Source organism: Corvus hawaiiensis, chromosome 5, assembly GCF_020740725.1.
Source record: "Corvus hawaiiensis isolate bCorHaw1 chromosome 5, bCorHaw1.pri.cur, whole genome shotgun sequence".
NCBI classification, from domain to species: Eukaryota; Metazoa; Chordata; class Aves; order Passeriformes; family Corvidae; genus Corvus; species Corvus hawaiiensis.
In genome coordinates, this window is record NC_063217.1 from 45,352,308 (window position 1) to 45,380,100 (window position 27,793).

At 41.5% G+C, this 27,793-nt stretch overlaps 3 protein-coding genes and 1 long non-coding RNA gene across 7 annotated transcripts in view; 2 read left to right on the forward strand and 2 right to left on the reverse strand.

Moving 5' to 3' along the window:
* The window catches only part of MCUB (mitochondrial calcium uniporter dominant negative subunit beta), a 47,759-nt gene extending 39,723 nt beyond the window's left edge, over positions 1–8,036 (forward strand). The window contains exons 2-8 of the mRNA XM_048304956.1: positions 138–213; positions 476–646; positions 4,036–4,140; positions 4,350–4,510; positions 5,191–5,394; positions 6,747–6,863; positions 7,834–8,036. Of these exons, the coding sequence (XP_048160913.1) occupies positions 138–213; positions 476–646; positions 4,036–4,140; positions 4,350–4,510; positions 5,191–5,394; positions 6,747–6,863; positions 7,834–7,911 (912 nt within the window). The 3' untranslated portion in view covers positions 7,912–8,036. The remainder of the gene's footprint in view (positions 1–137; positions 214–475; positions 647–4,035; positions 4,141–4,349; positions 4,511–5,190; positions 5,395–6,746; positions 6,864–7,833) is intronic.
* Positions 8,037–8,431: 395 nt separating this feature from the next.
* Positions 8,432–18,313, reverse strand: CASP6 (caspase 6). Of its 3 annotated transcripts, none has more exons than XM_048304959.1 (8): positions 17,982–18,313; positions 16,595–16,636; positions 15,751–15,793; positions 13,949–14,095; positions 13,436–13,512; positions 12,826–13,001; positions 10,492–10,648; positions 8,432–9,879 (listed from the first exon to the last, which is right to left on the reverse strand). In XM_048304959.1, the coding sequence occupies exons 4-8, from the start codon at positions 14,062–14,064 to the stop codon at positions 9,641–9,643; spliced, it is 765 nt and encodes a 254-aa protein (XP_048160916.1). In that variant the 5' UTR covers positions 14,065–14,095; positions 15,751–15,793; positions 16,595–16,636; positions 17,982–18,313; the 3' UTR covers positions 8,432–9,640. The 3 variants fall into 3 exon arrangements, with proteins under 3 accessions (XP_048160916.1, XP_048160914.1, XP_048160915.1); XM_048304957.1 differs by lacking the exon at positions 17,982–18,313 and adding an exon at positions 17,712–17,866 and having other exon boundaries at positions 13,949–14,098; XM_048304958.1 differs by lacking the exon at positions 17,982–18,313 and adding an exon at positions 17,712–17,865.
* On the forward strand, positions 14,041–17,703 carry LOC125326572. 2 transcript variants are annotated; one of them, XR_007203901.1, is made up of 3 exons: positions 14,041–14,150; positions 14,913–15,136; positions 16,195–16,410. It is a non-coding gene; the product is annotated as an uncharacterized LOC125326572 (long non-coding RNA). The 2 variants fall into 2 exon arrangements; XR_007203900.1 differs by lacking the exon at positions 14,041–14,150 and adding an exon at positions 17,053–17,703 and having other exon boundaries at positions 14,717–15,136; positions 16,195–16,259.
* A 1,881-nt stretch (positions 18,314–20,194) lies between the features above and the next one.
* On the reverse strand, positions 20,195–25,824 carry PLA2G12A (phospholipase A2 group XIIA). The gene is made up of 4 exons (XM_048304964.1): positions 25,504–25,824; positions 23,773–23,849; positions 22,747–22,912; positions 20,195–21,699 (listed from the first exon to the last, which is right to left on the reverse strand). Exons 1-4 carry the CDS (start codon positions 25,727–25,729, stop codon positions 21,581–21,583), a joined length of 588 nt encoding a protein of 195 aa, XP_048160921.1. The 5' UTR covers positions 25,730–25,824; the 3' UTR covers positions 20,195–21,580.
* Between the last annotated feature and the right edge of the window lie 1,969 nt (positions 25,825–27,793).

Below are 27,793 nucleotides of genomic sequence, written 5' to 3' on the forward strand. Positions count from 1 at the left end.
ACACCTGATGTCAGATCCCACGGAAGCAGACCACCGTGACAGGCTGGGTGCTGCCTTTAACCAGGTACACTTTGCATCGTAACCATTTTAAGGCATTCCTAACCATTCCAACCCATTCTGTTGTGTCCGTGCTGCAGGTGGGGCTCTGGAGGCACACCGGAGCTTGGAGAGGCCGGGAAGGAGCACCTTACAGCACGCTGGTGCCATCTGATGGTAAGCTTTCACAGCAACTTTTCCCTCTTCCCATCGGTGTCAACAAGCTTTTTATTTACTTCGAGAGAGTCTGTGAGATAACATTAGTTGCATGGTTTTACTTGTATCTTCCAGAAATACAAGTACTGTATTCATATTTAAACCTCTAGAAGTGTTTTGTGTAATTTTTCCTTATTCATCCTGTGTTTTAAAAACAGCTTTAAACTGAACTACAACCTACAGTATGACTTTTTCCGCTTAGTTTTCTTTTTTTACCCCCCAGAAGTCACTATTAATTACAGACATGGTCTTCCTGTGATAACTCTTATGCTGCCCACAAGAAGTGAACGCTGTCAGTTCACTGTCAAGCCGGTGGTGACCACTGTAGGAGCATTCCTGCAGGATGTGCAAAGAGAAGATAAAGGAATTGAGAGAGCAGAAGTCTTTGCAACAGGTATCTTGTATTTCTGTTATTCCCCAAAATAAACACATTCCTTTTCAAATGAACTGTACTTCTCTTCTGGAGCATGAGTTCAGTCCTCCATCAGATTTAGCACTCTTGCTGTTGGAGCAGCTCTTGAATGCTTCTAGGGTTTATTGGTGTTTCAGAGTTAATAACTGAGTCCTCTTGAAAAGGCTGCTGAAAAATGCAGAATTGGATCTATTACTGTAACTCTCCTTTTATCCCCGTAGTGTCCTCTGTTATCTTTTTCAGTGAGCTTCTCTTTGTAACGCTGTCTTTAAATTAAGTGTCTCTCTTCTGATTTCCTTGATGTCTCTTTCTTTCCTTGTCCTCCATGATCATTCTTAAAAGACAATCTGTCGAGCTATTGAATGTGATGCCTGCCACTTGTGCAGTGTTACCGAGAGCTAAAAGAATCCTTTTGCCTTACTACAAACTTGTGTATGAAAAACTCAAGAGCTAAGCAACCACATAATGTGTGCCATAGTAAAGGATGGCTTTTTGAGACTTTGAGGAGGTTTCATTTATCAGCTGGAGTACAATATTGCAGGACCCTTGGGTTGAAAGGAAACTGATTGCTAGGGTTGAATGGTAACTGATATTTTAGCATTGGTGTGGACTTTCCTCCTTGTAACATCCTATTTATCCCATTGTCCCAAGTCTTCAGATAATTTTCTCAAGCTCTGCTCACCATTTTCTTCTATTTTTTGTCTTTGGTTTGCCCATTGCAAACATTGAGTTAACCTCATTTACATTTTATTTTTAAGAAAACTTGGTTTGTATTTTGGCAGTGCTTTGTAGTTTTTCCACAGCAATTCTGAAAAGTCTTGCAACCCCTGTCCTGGTATTAGAGAAGGATTCAATCTTAAAAATAGAACTGGGATGTAGCTTTTTTTGTCTGAATCTGGTAGAATAGGTACTTGAATTTGGCTAACTAAAAGCATCTGTTTCTCCCCCTCCCCACTCACACCCCTAAAATGAAAGAAAGAAAAAATAAGGATAGCTACATACCTATGTAAAGATTTATTTAACAGCAGATAACACATAAGCAGAAGAAAGGATGGTGTGAATGAAAGCTGGTCCAGTTTCATAGCTGAGGGCATTCATAACATTCTTTTCTTTCTGGTTGATATTACAGAGGACTGCAGGGGCTTTTAAAAGAACTGAAAATAGATTGATGTTCCCAGAAGGTCAGGAAGCCACAGACCTAAGAGAAGCTGCTTTAGTTTCCTTCACGGGCACATTAATAAAACAGGAAAATACCCCACAGAGCAATTTATTTATATCCTCTGGAGCAATGGAGATGTGATCTGTGTGGATCTCAGTGAGTGCATGGGCTTCGGGAGCTTTGTGTACATGGGAAGTTTGGTGTTGGGTTTTTTTGGTTTTGTTTTGCTTTGTTTTGACAGTGTCTACTAGGGAGCAAAAGCAGAAAATTCTCTTGAGGAAGATAATTTCCTAAAAGACTCTTTATCTTCAGAAGCCACTGTTAAAAACGGTCGTTGTGTGCAGCTGGCCTTCCCCTTAACACAGTTTTTCCCTACAAAGGATTTCTTAGTGGGGTGAGGCAGAACTTGTGCTGGCAGCAGTTAACCTTTGGGTACTGCTGTTGTGCAGAGACATCCAGGACAGGAGTGTTTGGGATTCACTGCCAAATTGCTTTCCTTCTCTGGTATGTCAGCAAAAGCTAACTACTCCTCTGCTTCAGTGCAAATGTGGGTCACTCGTGAAGCATAAGGTAATTTCTGTAGGAAACCTACGAGTCTGGCATTTTTGGCATGGACAGGCAGCAGATTCCAAAGTGGAGAGGAATTTGGGTTGTTTTCACCTTGTCTCATCTGTTTAAACACACACCCATCACCTCTGATTTGGAAATACTTTGATTAAAACAGTGACTGTTAAAATAGTTCTCTGCTCTGTATTTGTCAAGTGCCAGGCAATTGTAATGTTATAGAACAGCTGAGATGTTTAATTTATTAGGAAAGTGATACTGTAAAGAAAAACTATTTGTCAGGTACTGAGAGTTGAACTTAAACATTAATTATTAAAGAAAAATTATTAAGACTTGATTTAATGTAGACACTTCTGTGTCATTTAACCATTAAATGAAACCTAACCTTAACTGAAATTATCAGTGCTGTGTATGATGACTCGCTTTCATTTTCTGCAGATCTGATTTTGGTCCTGCAAAACTTTTGTAGACAAAATTGGCTCTTTGTTTACATTGAAACACTTGTGTTTAGGTACTGGATTGAAAGTAGCCTTTTCTCCTTTAAAGCCTGTGGGGGATTTTCTAAAATAAAATACCTCCCTTTCCTCAATACTTTTCTTCTTTTCAGTTTGCAAAAAGTTGCACAGGTCAGTAAGTCAGTGGTGTATTCAGAACATCCAGAACAAAGAGCCTGTCTGGCACTTCTTTTGAAAAGCATTTTCCCCTTAAATGTCTCTTCATAAATGTCACCTTAATAACGTACATGCATATGAGCCTTGATGTTTTATTACACTGGAAAAGAAAAAAGAAATGAGTGGATGGGCACATGACAATTTTGGCTTGAAAGTGATAGGCTTCTGGGTTTGCTTTGCTACCCACACAGAGTGGGCAGGAGAGCCAGCTGGGGCGTTTGCCTGCAGAGTTCAGCAGTCACAGCCTCAGCAGATGCGGCCTGAGGACAGGGTTCTGGTGCACAAATAATTGCAGATGTGAGGTTGTCTGTGGTGCCTTTCTGTGGTGGATGTGTGAGGACAGATGGAGGAGCTGGGGCAGTAGCGCTGTGACAAATACCTACATACAAAAATCTTGGTATTTTGTAACCTGTTTGGTTATTCACCTTGGGAGTAAGGCTGCCTAGCTCTTGGCAAGGGTAGGGGAAGGTGCCCTTTTTATGTATATGAAATGCAAATCACCTCAAAGAGGTACTGTGAGGCAGCTGCTCTGTGGCTTTTCAAACCCCCATGCCACAGTGGTGGCAGCAGTGGTGTGTGGCTGTGGGGGCTCTAGGGCCTTCTGAACCCCAGTGTGCTCCTGGCAGCCACTGTTAAATGTTCCTGCTAATGAATCCAGAGCTCCTTTTTGGTAGGAGCTGTAAAATTGCATGTAAAATTCATGGGGTACCATTCATGTAAATTTCTGCATTTAAAAAAAAATGTAGGAAAGGGTTCTCCCGAGCATCAAAGTTCAACTCCATTCCCTGCACAGGACAGCCCCAAGAATCACACTATGTGTTCCTCCTGACTGTTTAGTATTAGCTACCAGTTCTAAAAGTAGAGTTCACTTCCAAACATTGTTAGTGAAGAACCCCAGCACTTTTCTGCAGGGTTATCTGCTAATGTTTAAGACTCCTTGTGATAAGTGATCTAGAACTGAAATCTTTCTTCTGCAGATGGTAGCAAGATCTCTGATGCAACCTTGATGGAGGTCTTATTGATGAATGACTTTAAACTTGTTATCAACAACACAGCATACAGTGTGTCACCTCCTGTAAAAGGTAAGAGCAGTCCTTAATAACTGATCATCTCACTTCATCTAGTGAAAGGCATGGGAAGTCTCAGAAACCTGGGACCTGGGAGAAAGGTGTTTCTCTTTGGTTTTGTCTTTTTACCACTGGATGGTCCTGCTTTTGGGGTTGGAGGTGGGGAGGGAATAAAGAAGGGTGTGTTCTTGAAATGGTTTATATGACAAATACTTTCTTTTCAGATAAGCTGAATAGTGAGCATGCTACTGAAATGGAAGATATCAAATCCTTGGTTCACAGACTGTTTGTGGCTCTACATTTAGAAGATCACCAGATCAGGAAAGAGAGAGAATTGCTGCAGAAACTCGACCATCTGAAAGGAGAGCTTCTGCCTCTTGAACAGGTTGGAAAGTGGGGTACTTCTTTTTAAAAACTCAAAAGCATTTCCTTTCATCGAAAGCAAGTCCTGTGACAGAAGAAAATCAGCATGAATGGCTAGAGTGTGTCTGTTTTGTTTGTTATGTAAATGAGGTCAACTCAAATAGAATGCAGATTATTTTCAATTCGGTTCTTTTTCTTCCTGTTATAGACATTAATGCAGTAGAAATCACACCTGGAGAAAGCTGTCAAGGCTCAGCATGACTAGTATTGAGATTGAAAGGCCATTTAGTCACCTGTTGCTTTATGAGTTTTGAGTACCCATGACAGAAAAAACCCACAATAGTGGGGTTGACATAACCTGTGGCTTAGGACAGTGGACAACAGGACTCCTGCTTTATGAGGGCCAGCCTCAGTGTTACCCAGAACTGCCTTGAATAGTAAATGGAAATCCAAAAGACATAGATCCCTAGGAGTGGGAAGGGGAGATTAAAAGCAGGATTTCTTGGTGCATCATGGCAAGAAGATCTGGTTGCCCTTGGACTTCAGTGCTTTTATTTTCTCACCAGGGTAAGTCGGTAAGAGCTGTTGGTAAGAGATCCTGAGAAAGGATCTAGCCCAAGGGGAGAAAACATAGTTGAGGAACTGCTCATCAGAGGAGCACTCATGTTTGTCTGAACAGGTTTCTGCTTTTGTTTTCCGTAGATGAGAGCCAGAATCATGAACAGTGCAGATGCAAAAACCTCCAGGCTTTTATGGGTTGGCCTAGCTCTGATGTCAACTCAGGGGGGAGCGCTGGCCTGGCTCACGTGGTGGGTCTACTCGTGGGACATCATGGAGCCAGTGACGTACTTCATCACCTACGGGAGTGCCATGGCTTTCTATGCCTACTTCGTTCTTACTAAGCAGGTAAGTCCTTGTCTTCTAAATGTCTGGAATATTGAAAAGGAGAAAAACTGACTGTGAATCACAATGTTTGAGCTCTGAAGAAAACAGAATTCAGTAAGTGGCCTTGCCATCAGACAGGGACTTGTTTGATCCCTAATGTGACTGGATACAAACATTGCATCATGCAGAATCAAGCAGGTACTGTTGCACATGAACTGCAGGCCAGCTACTGAGCATAACTACTGTCAGTAAGATTTCATAGCCTAGGGAATGAAAAGTGAGGAAAAAAGTCTCTCGTTTAAAATGTTTGTAGATCACTTTGCATAGCAAATGGCACCTTGCTCACTGCAGTAACGGGAGAGCAACTGGTAGTGCTGTGCCAGTTCATGAATGCTGCCTTACAGGAGCAAATCACCCAACAGTAGCTTTTGTTTGCTGGAGTTTATGTATATACAGTGCAGGGTACCAAACTGTTTGGAACTCTGGCAGTTGCATTACTGAAATATATGGAAATACATTTAGTGCCTGAAAAAATGTTACTGCTCTGCTCTTCATGATCTGACTGCTTTTCCATGACTTAGAATGAATGGAGGTAAATCTAAGCTGAAATGCAACAGAAGTAGGCATTGTGTAGAATTAGAAAGTTTGCTCAGATCTCAACTTACCTTCACAATACAGACTTGTTCTGAAATCCTGTAAGACTTTGAAAAGTGTTTCTTTCTCCTGTTTTAGCTCTGTACTTTACTCTCAAAGTGATCATCTTGATGTTGAACTTTCTATGATGCAAAGCTCTTTTTGTTGTGGAGGTATGTGGAAGAGTACCCAACACTTTCTTCCATTATACCGATGGACTACAGACCTTGTGAGACATTAGGTTCCTTCAGTGAAAAGGGGAGACATGTCTGTTTTTATGAAGAGATGGCTCAGAATGTGAGTTTTACTCCTTCTGACTCGTTTTTAAGAAGGGCTAGGGCATTCTTACTTTTTGTGAGTAAATAAAGAGATTACTTTTTTGAACAGCTGCTGGTGCCATTGCTTAAGACTTTCAAATAAGTCCTCAAGAAATAGTTCCTGAACTTTCTCTGACTCCTTGGAAGTAGACTCCATTGACTGAGGTGGCTCCAGTCATGAAGATCATGCTGTGTCTTTATTATAACTGAAAATTCCTTCAGACATGATAGAAATTACTCCTACCATGTGTTTAAAAGCCCTTACGACCTGTAAGGGCATTAACTTCATACGTAGCCTCTTTACAAAACATGCGTGTGTGTTGAACAAGGTAAGTCTTCCTGAAACAGGCTAAACTTCTAATGTGCTGACCTCTACTCAGCTTCCTTGCTAACCACAAATCCCTGTCCTCCTTCCTTCCCTAGGACTACATTTACCCTCACGCTAAAGACAGGCAGTTCCTCCACTACTTCTACCGCAAATCCAAAAAGCAGCATTTTAATGTGGAACAATACAACAAGCTCAAAGACGACCTAGCAGAGGTATTTAAGTGCAGTCCTTCAATAATCACGTAGCTTCTGGCTTAAGACTTTTTCAGTAAACTCTCAGCTAAAAAAAAGTTGATCTCAAGGCTTGCTATCAAAACACTGTATTGCTTATCAGCCAGTTTCAGCTGTTCAGAAAACCATACAATGTTTGGCTTTGACGTATAAACTACTTTTGTAGGTCATCAGAAAGGGAGACCTTAATTAATTTAATTTAAAAAAAATAAGTCAGTTTATCAGCATGACATCTATTTTTTGCATATGCTAATTAATGTTGCAGTTTTGGCCATTTAATGTAATAGCTGCATTTATTTTGGGCACAGTATATTTGCTGCACTGCTGTGGTAAACCAATCACCTCCCTTCCTTGGAAGGAGATTGCCCTGCAGAGTTCAGTATTTAACAACCTTGGTCCTTAGGTAAAAGACCTAGATTTACAGAATATGGGTGGCTGGATAGAAAAGGTGCTATGTGCGCACCCAGGAGAAATTTAGTGGCCTTCATGAAATATTTGTAGCAGATCTCCCACTCCTCAATTATCACTCCTCCATCCCACCTTGACAGCTCTGTGTTCAATGTCTCAGAAAAGAAAATGGAAAGAAACTACCCTTAATTTTAGTTCAAATCCTGCAGCTCAAGGTAGAATTTCATGAGCCACATTTGACAAAATGTTAAGAGTTTGATGCTTTTTTCAGTGGCCTGTGAGTTTGAATTTTGTAATTGTAATTTCAGGAAAATAATTTTGTAATTTTCAGGAAAATTGGGGTGTGGGTTGATGGGCAGGGTTCATGCTTCTCTCTGGAGACCGAGTGACTTGAGCAGATCTGTCAGTATTCAGCATCCTCCATTTGATCGGTTTGGTTCCTTGCCTAAGACCAGTGCCTTCTGAGAAAAGGAAGACAGTGCATGTGTGAAAGAGGGGAAGACAGAGGCTGCAGAAGGATGATCTCTCCCTCTTGCATTGGCAGGCAGAAGAATCCCTGAGGCGTCTGCGCCAACCTCTGCACCTGAGGCTTCCCATCCAGGAAATCAGTGACAAGTACTGACTTTGGTTTTGTGTATATTGGAGATGCCCTTTCAAAGCTGATATGAATATTTAGTTACTCCATACCACCTTGGTATTTTTGACCACTAAAGTTTTAAAAGTTGCAATAAATAGCTATAAAAATGATTTGGTCACTTGATGGTTTGGGGGTTTTTTTGCTTGGTTTTTTTTTTTTTTTAACCCTATGAAGAAACTTCTGAAGCAAAGTTCTTCACAATATTTGTCAAGTCTCATTAGTACAATGGAGGCATTCTCACTGCTGGCAAAATGACAGACAGAATGTTCTATAAACAAGGACCATCGTTTTAGTATTATTTACTGTAACAGCAGTAGCTCACAGGGTAATTAACTTCTGCATGGAGCAGTAAGGATTCTTTCCCTGCAATTACTGTTTCCTTTTCCCTAGTCTATGCATTGACTCTGTGTAACACCACAGGTGAAGTTTCGATTAGCATGACAATTAAGCTTTCTTAGTAAATAGTGCTGGAAAAGTCAGGTATCTCAAACTTGCTATAAAATCATTTATGTTTCACTGTTGCATTTTATTTAAAGAATTTATCAAAACATTCAAACATACATGATTTATACAAAGTTTAAAAGTAGCCACAGTAAGGTAAGACATTTATGACTCAGAACATAGTATATGGAAAGACTTAACTAAAGCAGAACCAGTAAACCGATTATTTTTTCCCCCAGGAAAGTGGACTAAGACACTTTGCTCAGTTTGAGTTCTCTGTTGTCCCTCAGAGGAACAATTAACAATGTTTAAAAAAACCCCAAAAACAAAGAAATATTTGCTTCAAGTCAGTACCACTGCAATTACTGATGCTGCAGCAGCAACAATCCTGTGGCAACCGTGCACTGCCACTTTTATGTACACAGTGACAGAGGTATGGCTGATCTTCTCCAGGGCCAAGAGGGGACCTGATTAAACTCCAAGGCCTGAAGGATGAAGGTTTGCCTATGTTGTATTTTGTAGAGCTGCCTAGAGATGTCCAGCAACTTTAGCTTTAGAGAGATGGACAAGGCAAGCTCACCCTAAGCAAGCTGCACATGGTCTCATCTCACTACTGCTGTTTTTATCCTGAGGATGCAAAGCACCAGCAAGCTGTAATTGTGCCCCAAACATAAATGATACCCAAGCAAAAGGAAGCCCTTTATTAATCAACCCTATTTGATTAATCCTATATTAATGCTACAATTGTACTCAAGGAATTAATTTCCTTTTTAGTGTTGCAAGAAAATAAAAGAAAAGTCTAAAAAGCCCAATAAAGCCACAAAAATTGCAAGGTGGATACAGCTGTCCACAAATTTAAAAAGATGCTCTACGAACATATTCCCTGTAAACTGTGCTCTTGGAGCAAGACAAGTTAATCTAACAGAACATTAGAAATGTTTTGGAAATAGTAAAATGTACCATAGTTAGATGGCAATCAAGCAAAAAGCTTTTAAGAAAAAGTAGTCTTGAGCATCAGTTTCAATAAAATCTGAGCACCTTCTAATAGTTTTGCACCAGTAAACTGTTCCCAAATTCCCTGAGATTAATTCCCTGGTGTAATTCCAGCTTTGAAATTGCTTTAAGATTTTAGAAACTAATTAGGTACACAAACGGTAATGTTTGATCCCAGTGATTTTGTTGACAATCTTGTAGAATATTAAGTCTCCTCAACTAAGATGGTGTTTTTTACTTCTGCAGCAAGTAATAGTAATGGTCATCACTGCTAAATAATCTACTTAGATTTTGGATGAAAATACAATTTTTTAGTTAACATTGAGGCAAAACAAGGAATCTGTTTTTTCCCCAGAGCATTAACATCTCTGCACACATCCACTCTGCGATATGATACTTTCCTGTTAACAACAGTAAGAAGTTCTGTGAACTCCAAGGAAGATCCGTGCTTCCTAAGTGTCTCACACAAATCTTGGATGTACCAGGAGCCATTTACAGTGTCACGATGAGAATAGTAGCCTAGTGTAGAACAAGAACATAAAATTACATCCAAATGTAAGTAGTGATAGCTTCTTGGAAAAATACGTATCAGAGTCACTGTTTGCCAGCTACCATCTGTAAGGAATTACTAATGGGTGTAAATCTTACTTTACCAATTATCTAATTTCACTAGAAATTGTAGATGGGAAATGGCTTTGATATCACGTGTAGTACTCAGCTAAGAGGAACCTGATTCAGGGATTGGTAGCTTACACAGGACTGCATCTCCACTTCGTAAGAGAGCAGATGGGACTGAGGACAACAGACATGGGGGAACGGGGGAGAACAGCCACGTAGTGCAGGGAAATTTATAAGCCCCCAGAATCCTGGAAAAAAGAGGGATGCTTGCTGTCAGGAGGCAGCTCAGCAGCAAGACTGATGAGAATGCTTCTGTTTGGCAAGTGTAATGCACCTTGATAATTTCACTTTTTCTTCAGCACATAAGGTTCTTTCCCAGACAAGTTGCTACTTATCAGCCATGTAAATCAGATGACCTGGAACTGTTCCTGTTTTTCTGACTGCAAAATGAAGACGTGTTCATGGTTATTACAGTGAAGTATCAGACACTAGGTGTAAAATATTAGAACTTACCTTGTGCCACAGAGTAGCACATGATAAAGTCCGCACCAGCAGGCAGAGTATAGACACCAGCTGCATCCACTTCTGTCTCATTGACCAGGGCTTCACTGCTGCTGTCTGTTGAATCATGAGCAATGACTGGATCATCATGTTTATCACCTCGACAGGCCTGTTGGTGAGAAGTATTGTTATGCTTGCACGCCTGCCAAGCTCACTGTTAATATGATAATTCTGACACTAACCAGAGGCACTTCTGTTCAGCTAGGTGTGCCACATTACCATGACTCTGCCTTCAGAAAGACATATTTACTTCTCTGTTGCTTAAAACATTGGGGACAAAGTCAAATGAAAGCTCCAAGGTGATCTCAGAATCACTAAGACTGGAAGGGATCTCTTAAGGTCATCTAGTCCAGCCCCCTGACTCAAGCAGTGTTAGCAGCAGCAGGTTGTCCAAGACTATGTCCAGTCAGCTTTTGAGGATCTTCATAGATGGAGACTTCACAATCTGTCTGGTTGACCTCTTCCAGTGTTTGACCAACGTCACAGTAAAAAAAAAAAAAAAGTGTTTTCTTGTGTTGAGGTGAAATTTTGTGTGTTTTAATTTGTTCCACTTGCCTCTTATCTTGTCACTTGGGTACCACTGAAAAGAGCCTGTGTCCCTCTTACTCCCTCCCACCAGATGTTTAGAGCATTGGTAAGATTCCCCTGAGCCATCTCCTCCAAGCTGAGCAGTCCCAGCTCTCTCAGCCTCTCCTCGTATCAAACATGCTCCAGAGTCCCTTAACCATCTTTGTGGCCCTTTGCAGGACTCACTCCACTAAGTCTGTATTTTTCTTGTACTGAGGAACTCAGAACTGGACACAATACTTCAGATGCAGCCTCACCAGTGCTGAGTCGAGAGGAGGAACTGCCTTCCTTGGACCTTTTGGCAACACAGTGTTGAATTACTGTTCTGAAGCACAGCCATCATTACATGCTGTTACACTTCGCTCTTAGTGCAGTCTCAAATGTGTGTGTTGAGCGAGATTTTTTTGTGAGAAGTCAGAAGTGATCCCAGTATTGTCAGTGATGCAGAAAGGCTACACGTGGAGGATAACAAGGTGAGAACACACTTAAAAGACACAAAGGAGCATTACTTAAGAACTACCACTAAAAAAAGAAAACACAAAGAATCTTCTTTACGGTGATAGAAAGTTTCATCTTGATGTTTCTTCTGATTTCCAGAGGTAAATGCTATGCCAATTGTGCTGGAAAAGAACTTAGCTGATGAACTAAGTTAATTAGCTTTTTGATGAGTATATCTTATAAATGTCTCCAAGTATTACTTGGAACTTAAAATTGAAATATGAAAGTATTTTTCAATCTTTGGCACCAGGTTGAAAAAAAAAGTCCTAGTGAAAGGTAAATTAGGTGAATTAACAATATGCTGCTTCTTGCAGCAGCCCTGTGCCCTAAGGAAGCTTTCATTTGGAAAAAAAAAAAAGGTAATACTTAGAATTACTCTGTAAACTACTACCATTACAATCTGCTGAAGGCCAGGTTCATATATGAGTTTGCTAATTGTAATCTGGATAAAGACAGGATAAAGCCCTGAATGACCTGGTTTGACCCCGTGACTCTGCTTTGAACAGGAGGCTGGACCAGAGACCTCCTGAGGTACCTCCCAACTTGCATTCTCCTGTGAACCAAGGAAAGAAATAGGACGTTACATATGGTCTTTTTATGACCACTTAGCACAAACAGTACTCCTGAGACAATAAAGCCTTCATTTTATTCTTTAGATTCTACAGAGATGCCAAGTTAGGTCATAGACAAAAAACCAACCAACCAACAGCAACAAAAGGAAATCACTACTACCACAAAAACCAACCAACAAAAAAGGCTCACAAAAAAAGAAAACAAACAAACAAAAAACCCAAACACAAAACCCAACTTCACTAAGGAGCAAGTAAAGGGACGTGCCTGGAAGGAAGCAATGAAGATACAAAGGTTTGATACCTTATCAGCTTAGCCTAGGGCTGTGGAGTGTGAGCAATAGGAACTGAGCTGCGGCTGCACAGAACTTTCTCAAAAAAGCCCTGGTAACTGCCTTCTCTGCTATTAAATACACACTGACAGTCAATCTGACGGGCTTAATTTGTGTTTCTTTTCATAAAATTACTTACTAAATAGAGCTAGAATAATAATATTAACACTAGTATACATTAGTATACATTTCTAAGAAAAAGAGAAGAATCCTTGTCTTAAATGCCTTGTGGAAAGACTGCATCAGGAGAACTGACATCTGTATTGCAGGAAGACACGGGTCAATGTTAACTCCACTGAATTCAGAAACTGACATCTTACCTGAAGGATAAATATCTTTGGTTTTCCTACCAAACTCCGGCACTTGTCTCCTCTGAACATGTCTGTGATCGTCTGAATTTTGATTTTGTCATCATATGCATAAATGTGATCATCCACACCGTGACTCAGGAACACACACACAAAGCAGTCAGCATTACTGTGGTCATCCATGGAGGCTGAAATAGTCAAGTGGTGTTTAGATGGCCAAACAGTCATATTCAGGTCTAAAAAACATTGTACATTTGTATCATATAATTAAATCCCCAATCAGTCCTTTTTCAAATAGATGCCGTTTTCAGATAGAGCCATACAAGGTGCATTGAATTCAACCTGGCTGACGGGCCACTAACCATAGAAGGATGAATGTCATTACTTTCTCCCAGCTGCATGTACCATTTTTCAGCTTTTTGTGACTTAATTAGTTCTCTCCACAGAAGCTTCACTTATACTGCAATAAAATAATCTTCGGTCTAACCTTTAAGTCCTTCTGATGTTAAATTCCTTGTGCACAGAAATCTATTTTAAGTTAGATGACCAGAGAGATTGGAAGAAAAGATATCTGGGAATTCTGCGGCAATAATTTAGACATAACCAATATATAGTCTCCTACCTTCATAAATTTTCTGCTGCACATCTTCTGCTTTCAGATCATCAAAAAGTCTGACTTCAAACCCAAGGTCTGTCAAACTATTGTTAGAACAGATCAGTATTAGTAAAAATCTTGCTCAAATTATATATCAATTGCTACCAACTCAATTTCTTTGCCTGTGGGGGAATTAATATTCTTATGCGTTATTTATGAACAAAACTACTAAAGTTGATTTTGAATTTAAACTGGTGTCAAGTACAGGTCTAACACCTAAAGTTACTTCGAAGAGTTTGTCCAAAGAAAGCTCTGGACTCACTGAAATCATAGGACTTGTGCCAGCAGTTTCTGTGAGCTAAAAAAACGTGCCTTGAAGCTTTTTTATTATGGCTTTCTTCACCCAAGTAGCATAGGTGCTATGTCTGCAAAATCTTCTGGTCTCTACTTAAACAAAAGATGAAGGTAACTCCTTAACTTGACCACAATTTCTAAAGTTTAGATTTTTTTAAGGGTTAGTAGAGCAACCAAGTTTCTTACCTGCGTTTCAGATTGTTTCTGTCTGCCATAGTCCCACGTCTGTCTGGCAGCATTAATTGCCAGAAAAAGTGCTCATGGTTGAAGATTAATGCAACTCCTCTTCTTTGATGGTTCATTTTGTATTCCACTGCAGGGTCATGTGATTGTCTGCTGCCACAGATGGAAAACATTCTTGGTAAACGAGGCTGTTTCATTAGTTAAGGTACATAATGGTGTGTTTCAGACATGGCTCCAACTCACCATGTTATGTGTTTAGCTAAATATTAACATAATTGGATAGTACACATGTACTTATTGGAATTGTAGTTGTCTGTGATTTATTTCAAGTTCTTCTAAGTAAATCAAGTGCTGCCTTGTAATCAATAGATTACAAACTGGGGATGAGGTGCTAAGTGTAGTGTATCTTGCAAAAGGAGAACAAATGTTTATACCCTTATGAAATGGAAGCTATGACAATACAATTGTTCAAGTTTTTAGCAACCAGCCTACAAAATCCTAAAGCTGAAGGACAGAGGTCTTTTTAAGGACAGAATAAATGACCTTCCTAGCTTCTAAGCAGAGGACTTTAAACTATCATGGCAGCAAACACATAGAATACCTTGCAATTTTATTGGTTTATGAGCAAAACACAACACAGGAATGTGTGACAGCACACTCTGGACTTGGACCCACAGTCATGCCAACACTTGGATCCCAAGTGTTGACATGGCTGGAACTGGAAAAATAAAGCAGACCATCTTTCTGCAGTGCAGAAAACAGAAACTAAAACACTTGTGGCAACAGCGCTGGCAATAGACACGTTGAGAGTTCCAGGTACATGGAATGACAGTCCAGGTCACGCTGCCCTAGGACTGGCTCTAGTCAGAGCTGTCATTTTTGCTATATTAAGGTTTTATTTAATGCTATGGAATATTCGGGTTTGGTGCAATTATTGGAGAAAGTAACTTAGAATCTTTGCCTGCAGATGTTCAAGATCAGAATTCATCAGCAAATGCTTTTGTTTCACAACAAAATTACCATCGTTACCCGTAGCCTACCTCTGCTTCTTCATTTTGTTTTGAGAATCCCCTTAATGAAACATCTTTATGTAATGTCTACATAAGAATTCAGACAGAGAACAGGAATTCAGGATGACTGTTCAAAGTTGGGGAGGTTCTACAACATTGGCTGGATAACCAATAAGAGAAGGTGGGTGCCTTATCACATTCTTCCCAGTATGAGTACCTAACATGATAAAATGGAAAGATTATAAATTTTAGCCATGTAATTATGAACAATTTTCAGATTTTGGGAATTTTGCTTCCTTAGGATTTGGCTAGGTGCATGGCTCGTAGGGATTTTGGAGAGTTAGGTCCCTGGATCCTGTGAATGACCATGAAAGGATGATTCCCTCAATAGTTATTTCTCTATTCAGCTGTATGGATGAAGCAAACAAAGTTATCAGGGCAGGTAGTTTACTGTTTTCAGGGCTTTCATGGAATCACTATTCTGTGGTCCATTGCCCCTCCTTCCAGAGGAATACATTCCTGTGCTACAGTCAACTACTTAGTCTGTCCAGTGGCTCCTCAGATTGTGATGGTCTCTCACATTGCCTAAATTAAAAAGAGAACTCCTGATAGTCCCTTCCACATGCCTTCCCAATAAGGGTGCTTCTGCATCTGGTGTAGCTAAAACTAGAAACATGTTTTGTAAGTGGATGGAGTTCAATTGAATAATTCTGTTAAATTCTTAACAAAAATCAGAAAACCCTGCACTGACCTCAGTCCCTGGGGACATGTCTGTCACTGCCACCAGAACTTTACCTTATATTGAATGCATCTGCTTCTGTGATGTTCTCATTTCCATCTGTTAAGAGAGATCAAAAAGTGATTCAGCCACAAAATCATTCTTAAAAAAAACCCAACTTGACCTTATGCATCCAGCTTTAAACTTTAGCTGTTAATGTGAACCAAAAGTTCATTCACACATCAGGTAAGTAGGCATGCAGTTAAACAGCCTCATTAGCATTTGCCTGCACCCACAGCTTTTGGAGTTTGTTCTGGAAGTTCTGACTCCAACAGTCGATTTTTAGGTGGTCAAGACATGCGGATTTTCTATGTGTCTGTGTATCTGTACCTATATAAACATATTCAAAGATCATGATTTTATATAACTAACTAGCTGGCTGTATTTTTTTGAAGAGACTCTAACTCAACAGTTAGAATTTTACATAACTTAAAAATACGCTGGTGTTTCTTTTATTTCAGTAATGCTGCTAATACAAAGCTGAGCATTCTCGTTGAGGTTGGATGCAGCACATGAGTCACAGCAGGTAGTGTAACAGCTATTGACAACTGAGAAGATGCAAGATTTAAACCTTTTCTTCTGATGAACTATACAGACATTAAGTACCTCCAGTAACAGAATGGACTTAAAAGTAACAATGTGGGAACAACAAGGAATGTGCACATCTTGGGAATGTGCTTAACTACAGACTAGCAAATGGTTAGGCCGAAACACTGGTTACTTTCACTTAAACATCTCAATGGGCTATTAAATAACTACTACTACTGGTTATTAAATAACTACTACTACTGGTTATTAAATAACTACTACTACTGGTAGAGACTAACTACCACATTATGAGAACTATATATGGCACTGTACCTGTGGTGGGTAATATAGGTCTGCTATCCAGCTGGACATGGCCTGCAATTATAAGAGAAGAGTCACGTGTACATGTATTTTACAAACTACTTTGCACATACAATGCTAGCTTTTCACATCTATTTTTCACATGTTAGTAATGCTTTTTGCAAAACTAACATAGCTATGTATTGATAGAGGACAAAAGTTCTTGCAATCCACCCCCCCCCAAAAAGAGATTGTAAAATTTTATAGTCACCAAACTTTAAGATGGAAAATACTGTCATATAGACACAGTAGGAATAGAATTCCTGGGCCAAAGAAAACTAGGAAAAGATGATTTTCCTGTTAATTTAATCCTGTTTAGTCACTTCCTAGTCTTCAGCTTTTCATTGCCACTCTCCTATCGCAGCTTCATTCAGGTAAACACTGTTTGAATTGTTACGATTTATGAAAAGTTTTCTGCTTGTCTTACACAGGCACAGGCTTGTTCTAAAATCTGATTGAGACCAACGGGACTACTTGTCTTTAATTTCGTGAAGCTGGATTGCTTCAGAGGAATCAAAAATCAGGTATGCACGAGGTTACACTGGAATCTCACAGCATCTTTCCCTGGATACGTTTCAGGCTCAACAGGTCTACCACCAAAGGGCAAGACACTTAAAAAACACAACGGCACTCAAAAAAGTCCCTTTAAGCTTAGCTGCATCTCCGGGAACCCAACTCAGTTCTGCTGCCCTGACTTCTCCTGCCCTCCTGTTACCCGCCGGGGACCTTCCCCACTTCCGTGTCCCGCGGCCGTGCCAGGCGTTGCGGAGGGATTTTCCCCTGGGCAGGGTGTGCTGGATTTAGGTGCAAATCCACTTCCTCGTCGGCCGCCGCAATCCTTCGCCTCGCACCTTCTCCGGAAGGAAGGAAGGAAGGAGGCAAGGGTCCGGCTGCCCCCGAGCCCCGGCAGCGCTCTCCGGGCAGCGCTCCCACTCTGCGGGAAGCTGGGGCGCTTCGGGTGGGCGGCCCCTGTGCCCACGGCCCCTCGCAGACATTCCCCATCCCGCTCCTGCTCCGCGCTGGCTCCGGCAGGAGCCCAGCCAGCGGCGCGCCCCCGCCCTTCCCCGCCGCGTCCCCTCCGCACACGCACCCGCCCGCGGCCGCCGCTCCGAGCCCGACATCGCCGCGGACCGAGGCACCGGCTGCACACCGAGATAAACCGAGACAAACCGAGCCGTGCCGCGCCGAACCTTCCCCTCTCTTCCTCTGCCGTGCCTTCCGGGGGTCGGCCCGCCCCCTCAGCCCGGGGGCGGGCGCTTGTCGCCCTTTGCTCCGCCGGCGGCCGCCTCTGCCAGGAACGGGGCGAGGGACGGAGCCGGGAAAGCCGAGGGGGGAGGTGTTAAAGTGCGCCGTGTGTTACCTGTGCTCCTGTGGTGGTACTGCAGCGACTGTGGTCGAGTAAATGCGCCGTCTTATACAAAACCCTCGTCCTGAAATAGGTGAGAGGCTCCCATATTCACTTAGCTGAAATTTTTCAAAACGGCACTGAAATTTCCATTACAGGCACATACTGTTTCCTGTCCTGTTCCTCAAAATGCGTTTTCATTCGGGCACCACACAACCCTTGAGAGGTTTGGATGCGTGGATCATTTTGCAGCTTCTCGCGTCAGTTCTCCCTGATGATTTCAGAACTGTGAGGCGAGTGACAAGGTATTGGAGAGAGTGCCCAGGTATCTTAACGAGGGCTGCTATTCCCAGCCGGGAATTACGCGACACTTACCGGTCACTGGTCAATTGCGTAACAAACAAGTTTCTAAACCAAAGCCAATGACAAAAACCCGTTCTTCTGTATAAGAGCTTTACAGATTGTACGCTAGCGGGATCTGAATTTTCTAACCAGCCTACTTTTAGAGAGATAAACTCAGATATGAATGTGCGCTTACAAGCACAAAAAGAAGCATATTTAGAGTGGAATTATGGGCATTTTTACCCAGTCTGGTCTTACACAGGCTTCTTGCATGGGTGAAGATTTTAGACCAGATGTCTCCCTTTGGTTAAAGGAGTCATGGGTATTGTTAATTACCTTTGCTTGTTTTTCCCTTGTTCAGACTTGTTACCCTCAGACTGCCAGAAGGCAACTGGATCAAGATATAACTTTGTTTCAATTGTCTTTGTGCATACTTTAGTTACAACATGACACTATCGCAAGTTTTGCATCTTATACTGGGTGACATTCAGACTTCTATAAAACAGATTCCTTTTTCTGCAACTGCAAACCCCAGCTCTCACAGCTCACGCTAGAGCTGCCCGTGAATCCACTGGCAGCAAGACTCCTGTGTGAAGGAGCAGCTGTAGAACCAAAATCTAGGACTCTGCCGTGTTCCTCAGTCCAACAGTTCGCTTAGATCCTCGTAAGACAGACATTTTTTCTGCTTTGTTTTGCTGTAGGCTAAGAGCAGACTCAGCCGCTGTGTTCAGATGAGTCACAGTGTGTAACTTGATCGCAGTGCGTGCAGCCTCAGGTAGCGTTGGGCTGGTGAGCGTTTCCAGCTCATTGTAATACTTGAAAGGCTTTTTGTGAGACATGCCTATACGTTTAGAAACACTTTCAGATTGTTGCAGTGGCTCCCCGGGAGGTAGGAATTTTTTGGAAAAAGCATTATGGATGGATCAGAACTGCAGTCTGAAGAAGGAAGTTTGATTGTGGACACACCGCTGTACAGTATTACCGAACACAAAAACATGCGGTGTTGAGTTAAATGAGCCACTATATATAGTATTGCTATGCTTTAATCCAGCATGAAGCTAAACACCACAGAGCTGTTTACTCACTCCTCCCAGTGGGATGGGGGAGAAAATCAGAAAAAAAGGTAAAGACAGTTTAACGGGACAGAAAAGGAGGTGAAAATAGTAATAAAAGAATATACAAGACAAGTGACACACAGTACAGTTGTTCACCACCCCCTGTCCAGTCCCCAAGCAGTGGTTGGTGCCTCCTGGCTGATAAGGATATAAACTGCCCCCTATTTATATACTGGGCATGATGCTCTATGGTGTGAACTATTCATCTGGGCAGTTTGGGTCAGCTGTCCTGGCCATGCTTCCTTCCAGCTTCTTGTGCACCTCCTCACTGGCAGAATATGGGAAACTGAGAAGTCCCAGATTTAAGGTAAGCCCGGCTCAGCAACAACTAAATCATCAGTGTGTTACCAACATTATTCTCAACTACATCCAAAACACAGCAGTGCACCAGCTACTTAGGAAGAAAATTAACTCTCTCCCATCCAAACCCAAGGACATGCATTCATTTAAGCACTTAGTTTAAGCCCACTTGTACCCAACTCAACAAGCCATCTAGTTGAATTATAGTGGTTTGGACTCATTGTGGTACTTTCGTCATTTTAAACAAACAGTGCCATTACCGTTCCCTGCTTTAAACTTAAAAAGATTTTTAGGGTTACAACCATGGAATTCCAGGGTAATTCAGAATTGTTTCAATTCTGTGGTAGAAAATGAATGTCACCAAATTAGGGGAACTACACATTAATCTAGCAAAGTTTTGTAAAGCTTTACAGTAATACTTCTCTTGTAGTGCTATTTCATATCCACAAATAAGAAACCTAGAAGCATGACTAAGGAACTTTAGCAGAAACTTTTTTTTATTAGGCCCTTACATTCACTGTCATGTACAGTAAGTTCTAGTGACAAACAAACCAAAAACACAACTGGCAAAGAAAAAACACACAAAATTATATCACATTATAGTCCATGAGTCCAGTGAATTTTATGCATTTAGTTTCTATTACTTGTTCACAGATGCAATATTTTAATTTTCATTCCTCTCCTGTACATATCTAAAGCAGAATTGCTTTTTAACAAAAGCAAACATTATCTTTCTAACAGAGGACCTAATGCAGAAGTTAACTGACTGACTGACACCTGTAGATAAGCAATGAAAGCTGAGTACAGAGAGAAAACCCCAGATAATTCAGACATCAGGTGATTTTAGCTAGAGAAGTCAGAGAGGGAACAGGTGACAGAAGTACAGGCTCATATATCCATCAGCCTCACAGAGGGCATCTTAAATAAAGAAGTTTGTTGGACATACTGATCTTAACTGTGGAACTTGCTTTTAGTTTTCATCAGAACAGACTAAATGAGAGCAAAGATGAATACAGTAGCCAAGTTGTGCCACAACAGAAATATAAATCAACATATTTGTACATATATCCTTTCCGTGCGTATAATACACAACACAAAATGTTCTATTCAAAAATAGACATTTGATGAACTTTTTAAAAATAACACAGAAACTACATTTCACCATTTTCTCAAATCAAGACTATATCCTTATGCTGCAAACTGTTCATTTTACTGGACAGCCCTTAAAAGGATCAACGTACTTGATCTGAAAAGTGCTGCAGAAGTAAGGCATTGATATAGAATCAGGTAGAAATATGTAGTGCACGTACATGGGCTTGGGGTATTTTCCTTCTTTTTTTAACAACAAACCTGCCAGACCACATACACTGGAGAGAACTGAAGGCAATTGCAGCAGGAACATGCAAGTACAGGCTGTGTGAGATGTCATACTGGTACACACAATGCACTCTTTCCTGTTGAACCCATCAGATGCTTCAACTGCCAGTAAACCTAAAATCTGACCTGTATTAAAAATCACCTGAGAATTCAATGTAACTCTTCGGTGCCTCTGATGTCCCCACTATGGAGTTTTCTTGGGAAGATTAAAAGGGCAGCAGTGTTTTACAACAGCATGCCCTAGGTGGATATACACCAAAGGAAAGCAATTTCAGTTCCCAAGCTTCTGGCATAAAATGGAGAGAAGGACGACTTGTTTCTTTTTTACATGAATATTGTAGTGATCTTCAAATCAGTAAATTCATGTCAGTGTTTAATGTATTACTGTCTGAAAAGCATAAAGGTTTGTAACCAAAGCTTTGCTTCTTTTCAGCTGAATCTTTAGCTTTATTCTACATGGTGAGATCTCAGTGTCTTCTTTCAGAGATCTGTCTTGCCCTCATAATGACACATACAGGCAGCTCTCTGGCTATCCAGGTAGGGTTTGCATCCTAAATGGATAACTGCATCAAACAGCAGCTGAACAGTTGATTCACAAGCTGCAAGCAAAGAAGAGTTCAGTTAAAAGTATTCTTTGAGTGGAATATGAAACTAACAAGAGAATACTCTGGCAAACTGAGAATGATTCTAAGGAAGGAGCAATCTTCTCTGGGCATAGCAAATATATTGTCAAATGAAAGACTCAACCAACAGAGAGTCATTTAAGTTTTGAGTAAAGATTTTTTTATATGCCAAACAAAATGCAAATTCATTGCATGTGGAACGTTACCTCTGTTAAAAACATACTGAGTCTCGGAAAGATCAAAGAACTGGTTTATCTCCTCGCTCTTTGCATCCCAGTTTATGCAGAAGTTGCTATCTTTAACATCAGCTCAACAGAACTGAACAAATATTCACCAGTTCTGACACTAAAGACCAATACAATGATTTATTTACAGTTAAATAAATTGGAAAAGTTCAAACACAGGGTTGTTCTAAAAACTTAACTGCTCTCAGTGGGAGTATTTACTGTGAAAGTGACATTGCCAAGTTAAAAAGTGGTTATGTCATGTATCCATCAGATGCAGGCCAATGACCAGAAGGAATATCATATGGCCTGTTACTAAGAAACCTAACATTTATTCACTAGGGGACAGCATTAACTACTTCCACTATGACAGTAATTAATATCTTATTTCATAACAGGAAAAGATTCTGTGTTTTCCTACAGTTTACTAGCAATCACATAGTAGATATTTAGGAATCACCCAGCAGAACAGTCATATTACAGCTATGTTACAGTAAATGCAAGAATTATACATGCATTTTGATCCAGTTGTATTCCCATATTCATACTCCCAGATGGGCAGCATTATTTTTTCCCCTAAAGTTAAAATTAACCTTAACTCAAAGTTGGTTTTAACCCTGATCATTTTCCTATGCTGTGTCACTGCTCTGCTGTACATGTGGGCTGCATAGCAGAGGGACAGAACAAAGCACCTTTCATCAGCTTATGAAAATGTGGCCTTGCTGCACTGCACTAAGATTCTTTGCCAAGTTAAGCTTGGGTTGAAACTGAAAAAAAATAAAGGCTTTTTCACAGTTACCCTGGACACTCTCTGAGATTCCAAGCGTTTTCTGCACATCTCTGCAAATTTTTGAGAGGCAGGTCTGAAACTGCTCATCACAATCATTTTTTTTATTGCCACAAGTATCATAGCATCTGTCGTGGTGATTGCAGCACCTTGTCATTGAAGGGATACCGATGTCAAACTGTGAAGAAAACACATAGACACACACTCCGTTGGTATTCCAGTTAAGAAAAATATAACCTATGGACAGACTGTAACAGTTAGAAATCAAAAACTAACGTGATGGGTTGAGATAAAGACAGTTTAATAGATGAATAAAAGACGAAAAAAAGGTCCCAAAATAAGCAGTGTAAAAAGCATCCACCACATCTCACAAGCAGAGGGGACACTAAGCCAGTCTCTGACCAACAGCCACCTGGAAGTCATACACAGCTCTACCACCACCCCCTCCCCACCTTCTCCCACTGCTCCAGTTTTTATTGCTGAGCACCACTATGTACTACGGAATACCCCTCTGTTCGGTGTGGGTCTGCTGCCCTAGCCTCTCCCAACCTCTTGCCTAGCCCCAGCTTATGCTCTGAGGTGGTGGATGGGCAGAGTGGGGGGGGGGGAAGAGAAAGTCCCAAAGCTGAAGGACAACAAGCTAACTCATCTTTTCTTTCTAGCATTAAGGAAAATGGGTTAGTGTCAGTAAGGACAGCAAGAGTCAGAGCCAAACCCTCCACTCTTACAGGGCCACAGCTGTGGTTACTCAATGCTTTCAAGACTGTGCAAACAAAATATGAAACCAACCACTCAAAACCCAAGAAATTAATCACCAACATTACATTTCATGCTTGTAATATTTGAAAATGTTTATGCTGTGTTCTTTTACAATACTAACACTTCCCGTATGTTGTTACCAGAGCATGTGTTAGGAGCTGATAAGAACAGGGACCTTGTATACGGATCTGTGTCAGAAGGGGGGGATGGAAAAAATCATCTACACTGAAGAAAGCTGATGTATGGAAGATGCACAAAGAAGCCTCACAATGGAAATACCTGAACTCCAAACAGAGGGGATCCACAGCCATTTGGTGGTGATGGTTTATATCCATAGCGAGGTACAGGCCTTGATCCTGAAAAAGGTAATTTATCATGTCTCAAATAGGTGTTTTTTTGCACAGGATTTTAGTAGTTTTAAAACTCACCACAGACATTTGTTTGGCTCAAGATAGTATCAGTTACAGTTTTAACTTCAAATATATTCAGGCATGCACTTATCAACAATTCTTTCCAAATTACAACTTAGGGGTACTAAGTAATTTTTTTTAGAAAGAGGGACAAGACACCTGAGCAAGTGTCAATGTTTGCTTCCCAAGTTTAAAAAAAAAAAAAAGGAATTACTAAAATTGACGTGTTGGTTAAGTATGCAATATGTACGAGTATATTAACAGAGTACTTTAGTGTAAGTTCATTAATACTTCTATGCTTTATATGCAATCAACAGTAGTTCTCTGATTTTTTTATCTTAACTAGAATGAAACTTAATTTTTATTTCTACAGCTGTAGCATTAATAGAATTTAAATTAGTAGAGACTGCTAAACTCACATCTCCCTTAACACTCGCTAGTGCAGCAAGCCAAGGAATTCTGCATCCCAAGTTAAGGAAGACTGTGGAGTTAATTTCAAAAACGACCCTCCAGCTCATTTCGGTATTGGAAGCAAATGAGTCCACAATTAAAAGTAATGGAGAATTAAAAAAACCCCCACATTTGAAAGATGCATATTCTAGTACAGAGTGTAAATGTCACAGTGTCCTGGCCACTGTTGTGGAGCCAAGCCAGGGTGTCACCATGAGACTCACTTTAACAAATAATCCAACAGAGTAAACTGGGTGTGACATGGTTCCACCATGACAGGCTATGGGAGCCTCCCATTTTGGAGTGCTCTTGAAGCGCCAGTGAAAAGCCTGGAAAGAAATCCCCTTTCTGGAGCATTGCCTGCCCTGGCACCCAGGATGGGCATGGTAGGGGAGGTGATCACAGAAGAGGACAGGTTGGAAGGCACTACAGTGAATCATCTGGTCCAAACGCCTTGCTCAAGCAGGCTTCTCCTAACAATAATAGTCTAATATAATAATGATGATGATAATAATAATAACCATCATCATCTACCGGGTCATGCCAACTTGAGCTGCCTCAATTATTGCTCAGGTAAACCAGGCAGCTGAAACGCAGGCAAGAAGCACAGATGTCCTCTGCTGGTAGCAGCAGGATTTACAAATAGCAGGACACATTCCTTGCACTGGCAACCGCGGCTGCCATTAAAACCAGTTACTCAAGCGTGACTTTGGAACAACATATTCCATAGCTCAGATTTAAGCTTTTCTGTCCCAAACCGAAATGCTCGGGCGTGCTCGTAAATAACCAGCTGGAAGGAAGCAATTCTTCCCACTCCAGGGTTTTTCCCCATACACATCAGCTATATGTTTGACAGTAATACGCCTTTCTTCAAGACAAACGTCTTGGAGACGTTTAAAAGGAGCTATTTAAAAGTCACGTCAGGAGAACTGCTTACGTGTATGCATGCTCCGTACCCGTTATACACGTATTTAAACACACATACACGTACAAGAGCTTTCTTGCCGAGGCCCACACATGTATTTACAACTACGTACACCGCCAAGAACTCGATAGCGAGGTTTGCCCCGGCAGCGGCGCTGGGCCGCGGCGGGAGCGCAGCCCCGGCCGCCCTGCCCGGGACAAGGGTCGCGCCGCCAGCCCCGCTCACCGTCGCTGCACTTGTACTGGCAGAGCCCGTCCTCGCCGCCCAGCAGGTCGAGGGCGGCGTTCAGGTACATGTCGATCTTGTGCACGCCATTGCGGATCGTCTTCAGCGTCATCCGCCAGTCCGGGGTCTCCGGCGCCTCCTGGCCCCGCGCCGGCCGCCAGGCGCAGGCCGCGACCACCAGCAGCAGCAGCAGCGGGGGCAGCCGCGACAGCCGGCCGCGGGCCATGCCGAGCCCGCTAAGCAGCCTCCTCCTTCTCCTCCACCGCCCGCCCGGCCCGTCCCGCTGCCACCACCGTCACCGCCGCCATGGTCCCCGCGGCCCCGCCCGTGCGCCCGCCCCGCCGGGTGGGGCCTCCCCGTGCGCCCGCCCGATGGCAGCGCCGCGGAGCGCACCGTGTCCGCTCTGCCGTGTCCCCAGTGTCCTGTCCCCAGTGCCGTGTCCGCTCTGCCGTGTCCCCAGTGTCCTGTCCCCAGTGCCGTGTCCCCAGTGCCGTGTCCGCTCTGCCGTGTCCCCTGTGCCCTGTCCGCTCTGCCGTGCCCCTGTGCCGTGTCCCCTGTGCCGTGCCCCTGTGCCGTGTCCGCTCTGCCGTGCGGGGCCTTCCAAACCTGGGCAAGCGGGGCCTGCCCTTGTACCTTGGCACCGTGGCGCTGGCTGAGCAGGGCCCCGGGAGGTACCGAATTTCGTGATGATGTTCGGTGGGAAGGAAACTGACCCGGTCATGTTTACACGTGTGAGTGGTTCTCATGACATCGTCAGAAGTGCAAGGCGAGGTTGCAAAACAGAGCAAAATGAAAGTGTATCCGTTAAACGGTAAAAGTCCTGTCTTGATTTGTTCAAAAGAAAAATCAGACCAAAATGAACTTGCTTGGTAAATATCGTGTTTGGTTTTGAGATTTTAAAAAAAATGTATATTTAAATGCTAGATGCATCACAGATGAGCTGAAGTGGAAGCACGTGAAAATTGTTCTAATTTTGTAATGAAAACTCTGATTGATGTTGTGTAGAATTCCTCAGAAAAAAGCAATACTTGGCTTCAGGTCAAAAGTAACATGTAAAGAAGAACAGGAAATGGAAGGAGAACCAAGAGACTTTCAGATCAGACAGAGCATAAAGATACATATTCTACTGTGTTGGGGGTTTTTTATTTGCAGTCTCAGTATTTAATATTATATGTAGTTAACTGAAGAAATCGGTGGAAATAGTTCTTCAGAGAAAAATTAAGTCAAACAAAAGAGGGAGCTCTTTGTACACCTGTTCAGCTTTTTCCTATTTAGGATTTCTTTACCAAGACCCTAATTCAGCAAAATAATTTCTGTGTAGCAATATACTTAAATGCTTTCCTAAACAGGAAACCTTGCTGGGGGGGGGGGGGGGGGGGGGTGTCCAGAGAAGCAATTCATACTCTTAGTTTAATTATTTTGGTGCCTGACAGTGCCTTTACATGACAAATTCATGCTGATGTGGGGTTTTTACAAGTCTGGAAGATGGAGAAAAGTCAATGAAAATGTAAAAATTTTTGTTGTCTGACTGTGGTGAATTATAGAAAAAATACTATCACAACAACTGTGTTGTGTAAACATATGCCATTTACTCAACAGGATAATTAATTTAGAGGAATAAAGTAAAATAGATATTAGAAGTATTTGTCATTAGAATACGGTGAAGAATGTTCTAAAGCTATTGAAAATTTTCATACAACTGGCTGGAGTTATGTGAGTTTTGTGTTGATGGCACCAATCCACAAATCAAATTCTACTGCTTCAAAAAGAATTTTTGCACACTTTTTGTGTGGAGCTCTTACTGAATGTGAGGGTATTATGTATAGTCTGATGTTTTCTTTATGACAGCAAAGAGCCTAATTTTAGATCTCCTACTTGGTTTTGTAGAATTAAGTCTGTATGTTTAAGGTACTGACTTTTTATATATTTGTATTGTTATATAAAATGTGTGTGGGTATAAATATATATATGCACATACAGTGTGTGATAGTGTGTAGAGTAAAACTCTACTTGGTGTTAAGAGTTTGCTGGATACCTGAAATATATATACATACACAGGGATCTTAAGATAGTAAAGATGCTTTTTATTTAAGTTGGAGATTTAAGTTTTAAAATTCCTTTGTTGTGACCAGCTGCTGTTAAATTAATAAAACTTAGAGCTACAAAAATTGCCCCAGGCTAGATGATCAGATGATGTATATGAACTAGATATGAATTGTCTAAGTTTGTAGCTGCAAAAACTAGCAAGCAGATTTATTATTTGAGTAACTGTTGCATTGCAACAAATCTC

Excerpts from the sequence above, each read along its gene's own strand:
- CASP6 (XM_048304957.1), bottom strand. The coding sequence starts at position 17,742 with ATGTCGGGCTCGGAGCGGCGGCCGCGGGCGG. Across the intron at positions 16,637-17,711 it reads GGAGCGGCGGCCGCGGGCGG|GCCATGTCCAGCTGGATAGC; the intron begins GTGCGTGTGCGG and ends TTATAATTGCAG. Across the intron at positions 13,513-13,948 it reads AGAAACAATCTGAAACGCAG|TTTGACAGACCTTGGGTTTG; the intron begins GTAAGAAACTTG and ends TTCTAACAATAG.
- PLA2G12A (XM_048304964.1), bottom strand. The coding sequence starts at position 25,729 with ATGGCCCGCGGCCGGCTGTCGCGGCTGCCCCCGCTGCTGCTGCTGCTG. Across the intron at positions 23,850-25,503 it reads CCAGTACAAGTGCAGCGACG|GATCAAGGCCTGTACCTCGC; the intron begins GTGAGCGGGGCT and ends TACCTTTTTCAG. Across the intron at positions 21,700-22,746 it reads AATCTCAGAGAGTGTCCAGG|CTTGTGAATCAACTGTTCAG; the intron begins GTAACTGTGAAA and ends CTTTGCTTGCAG.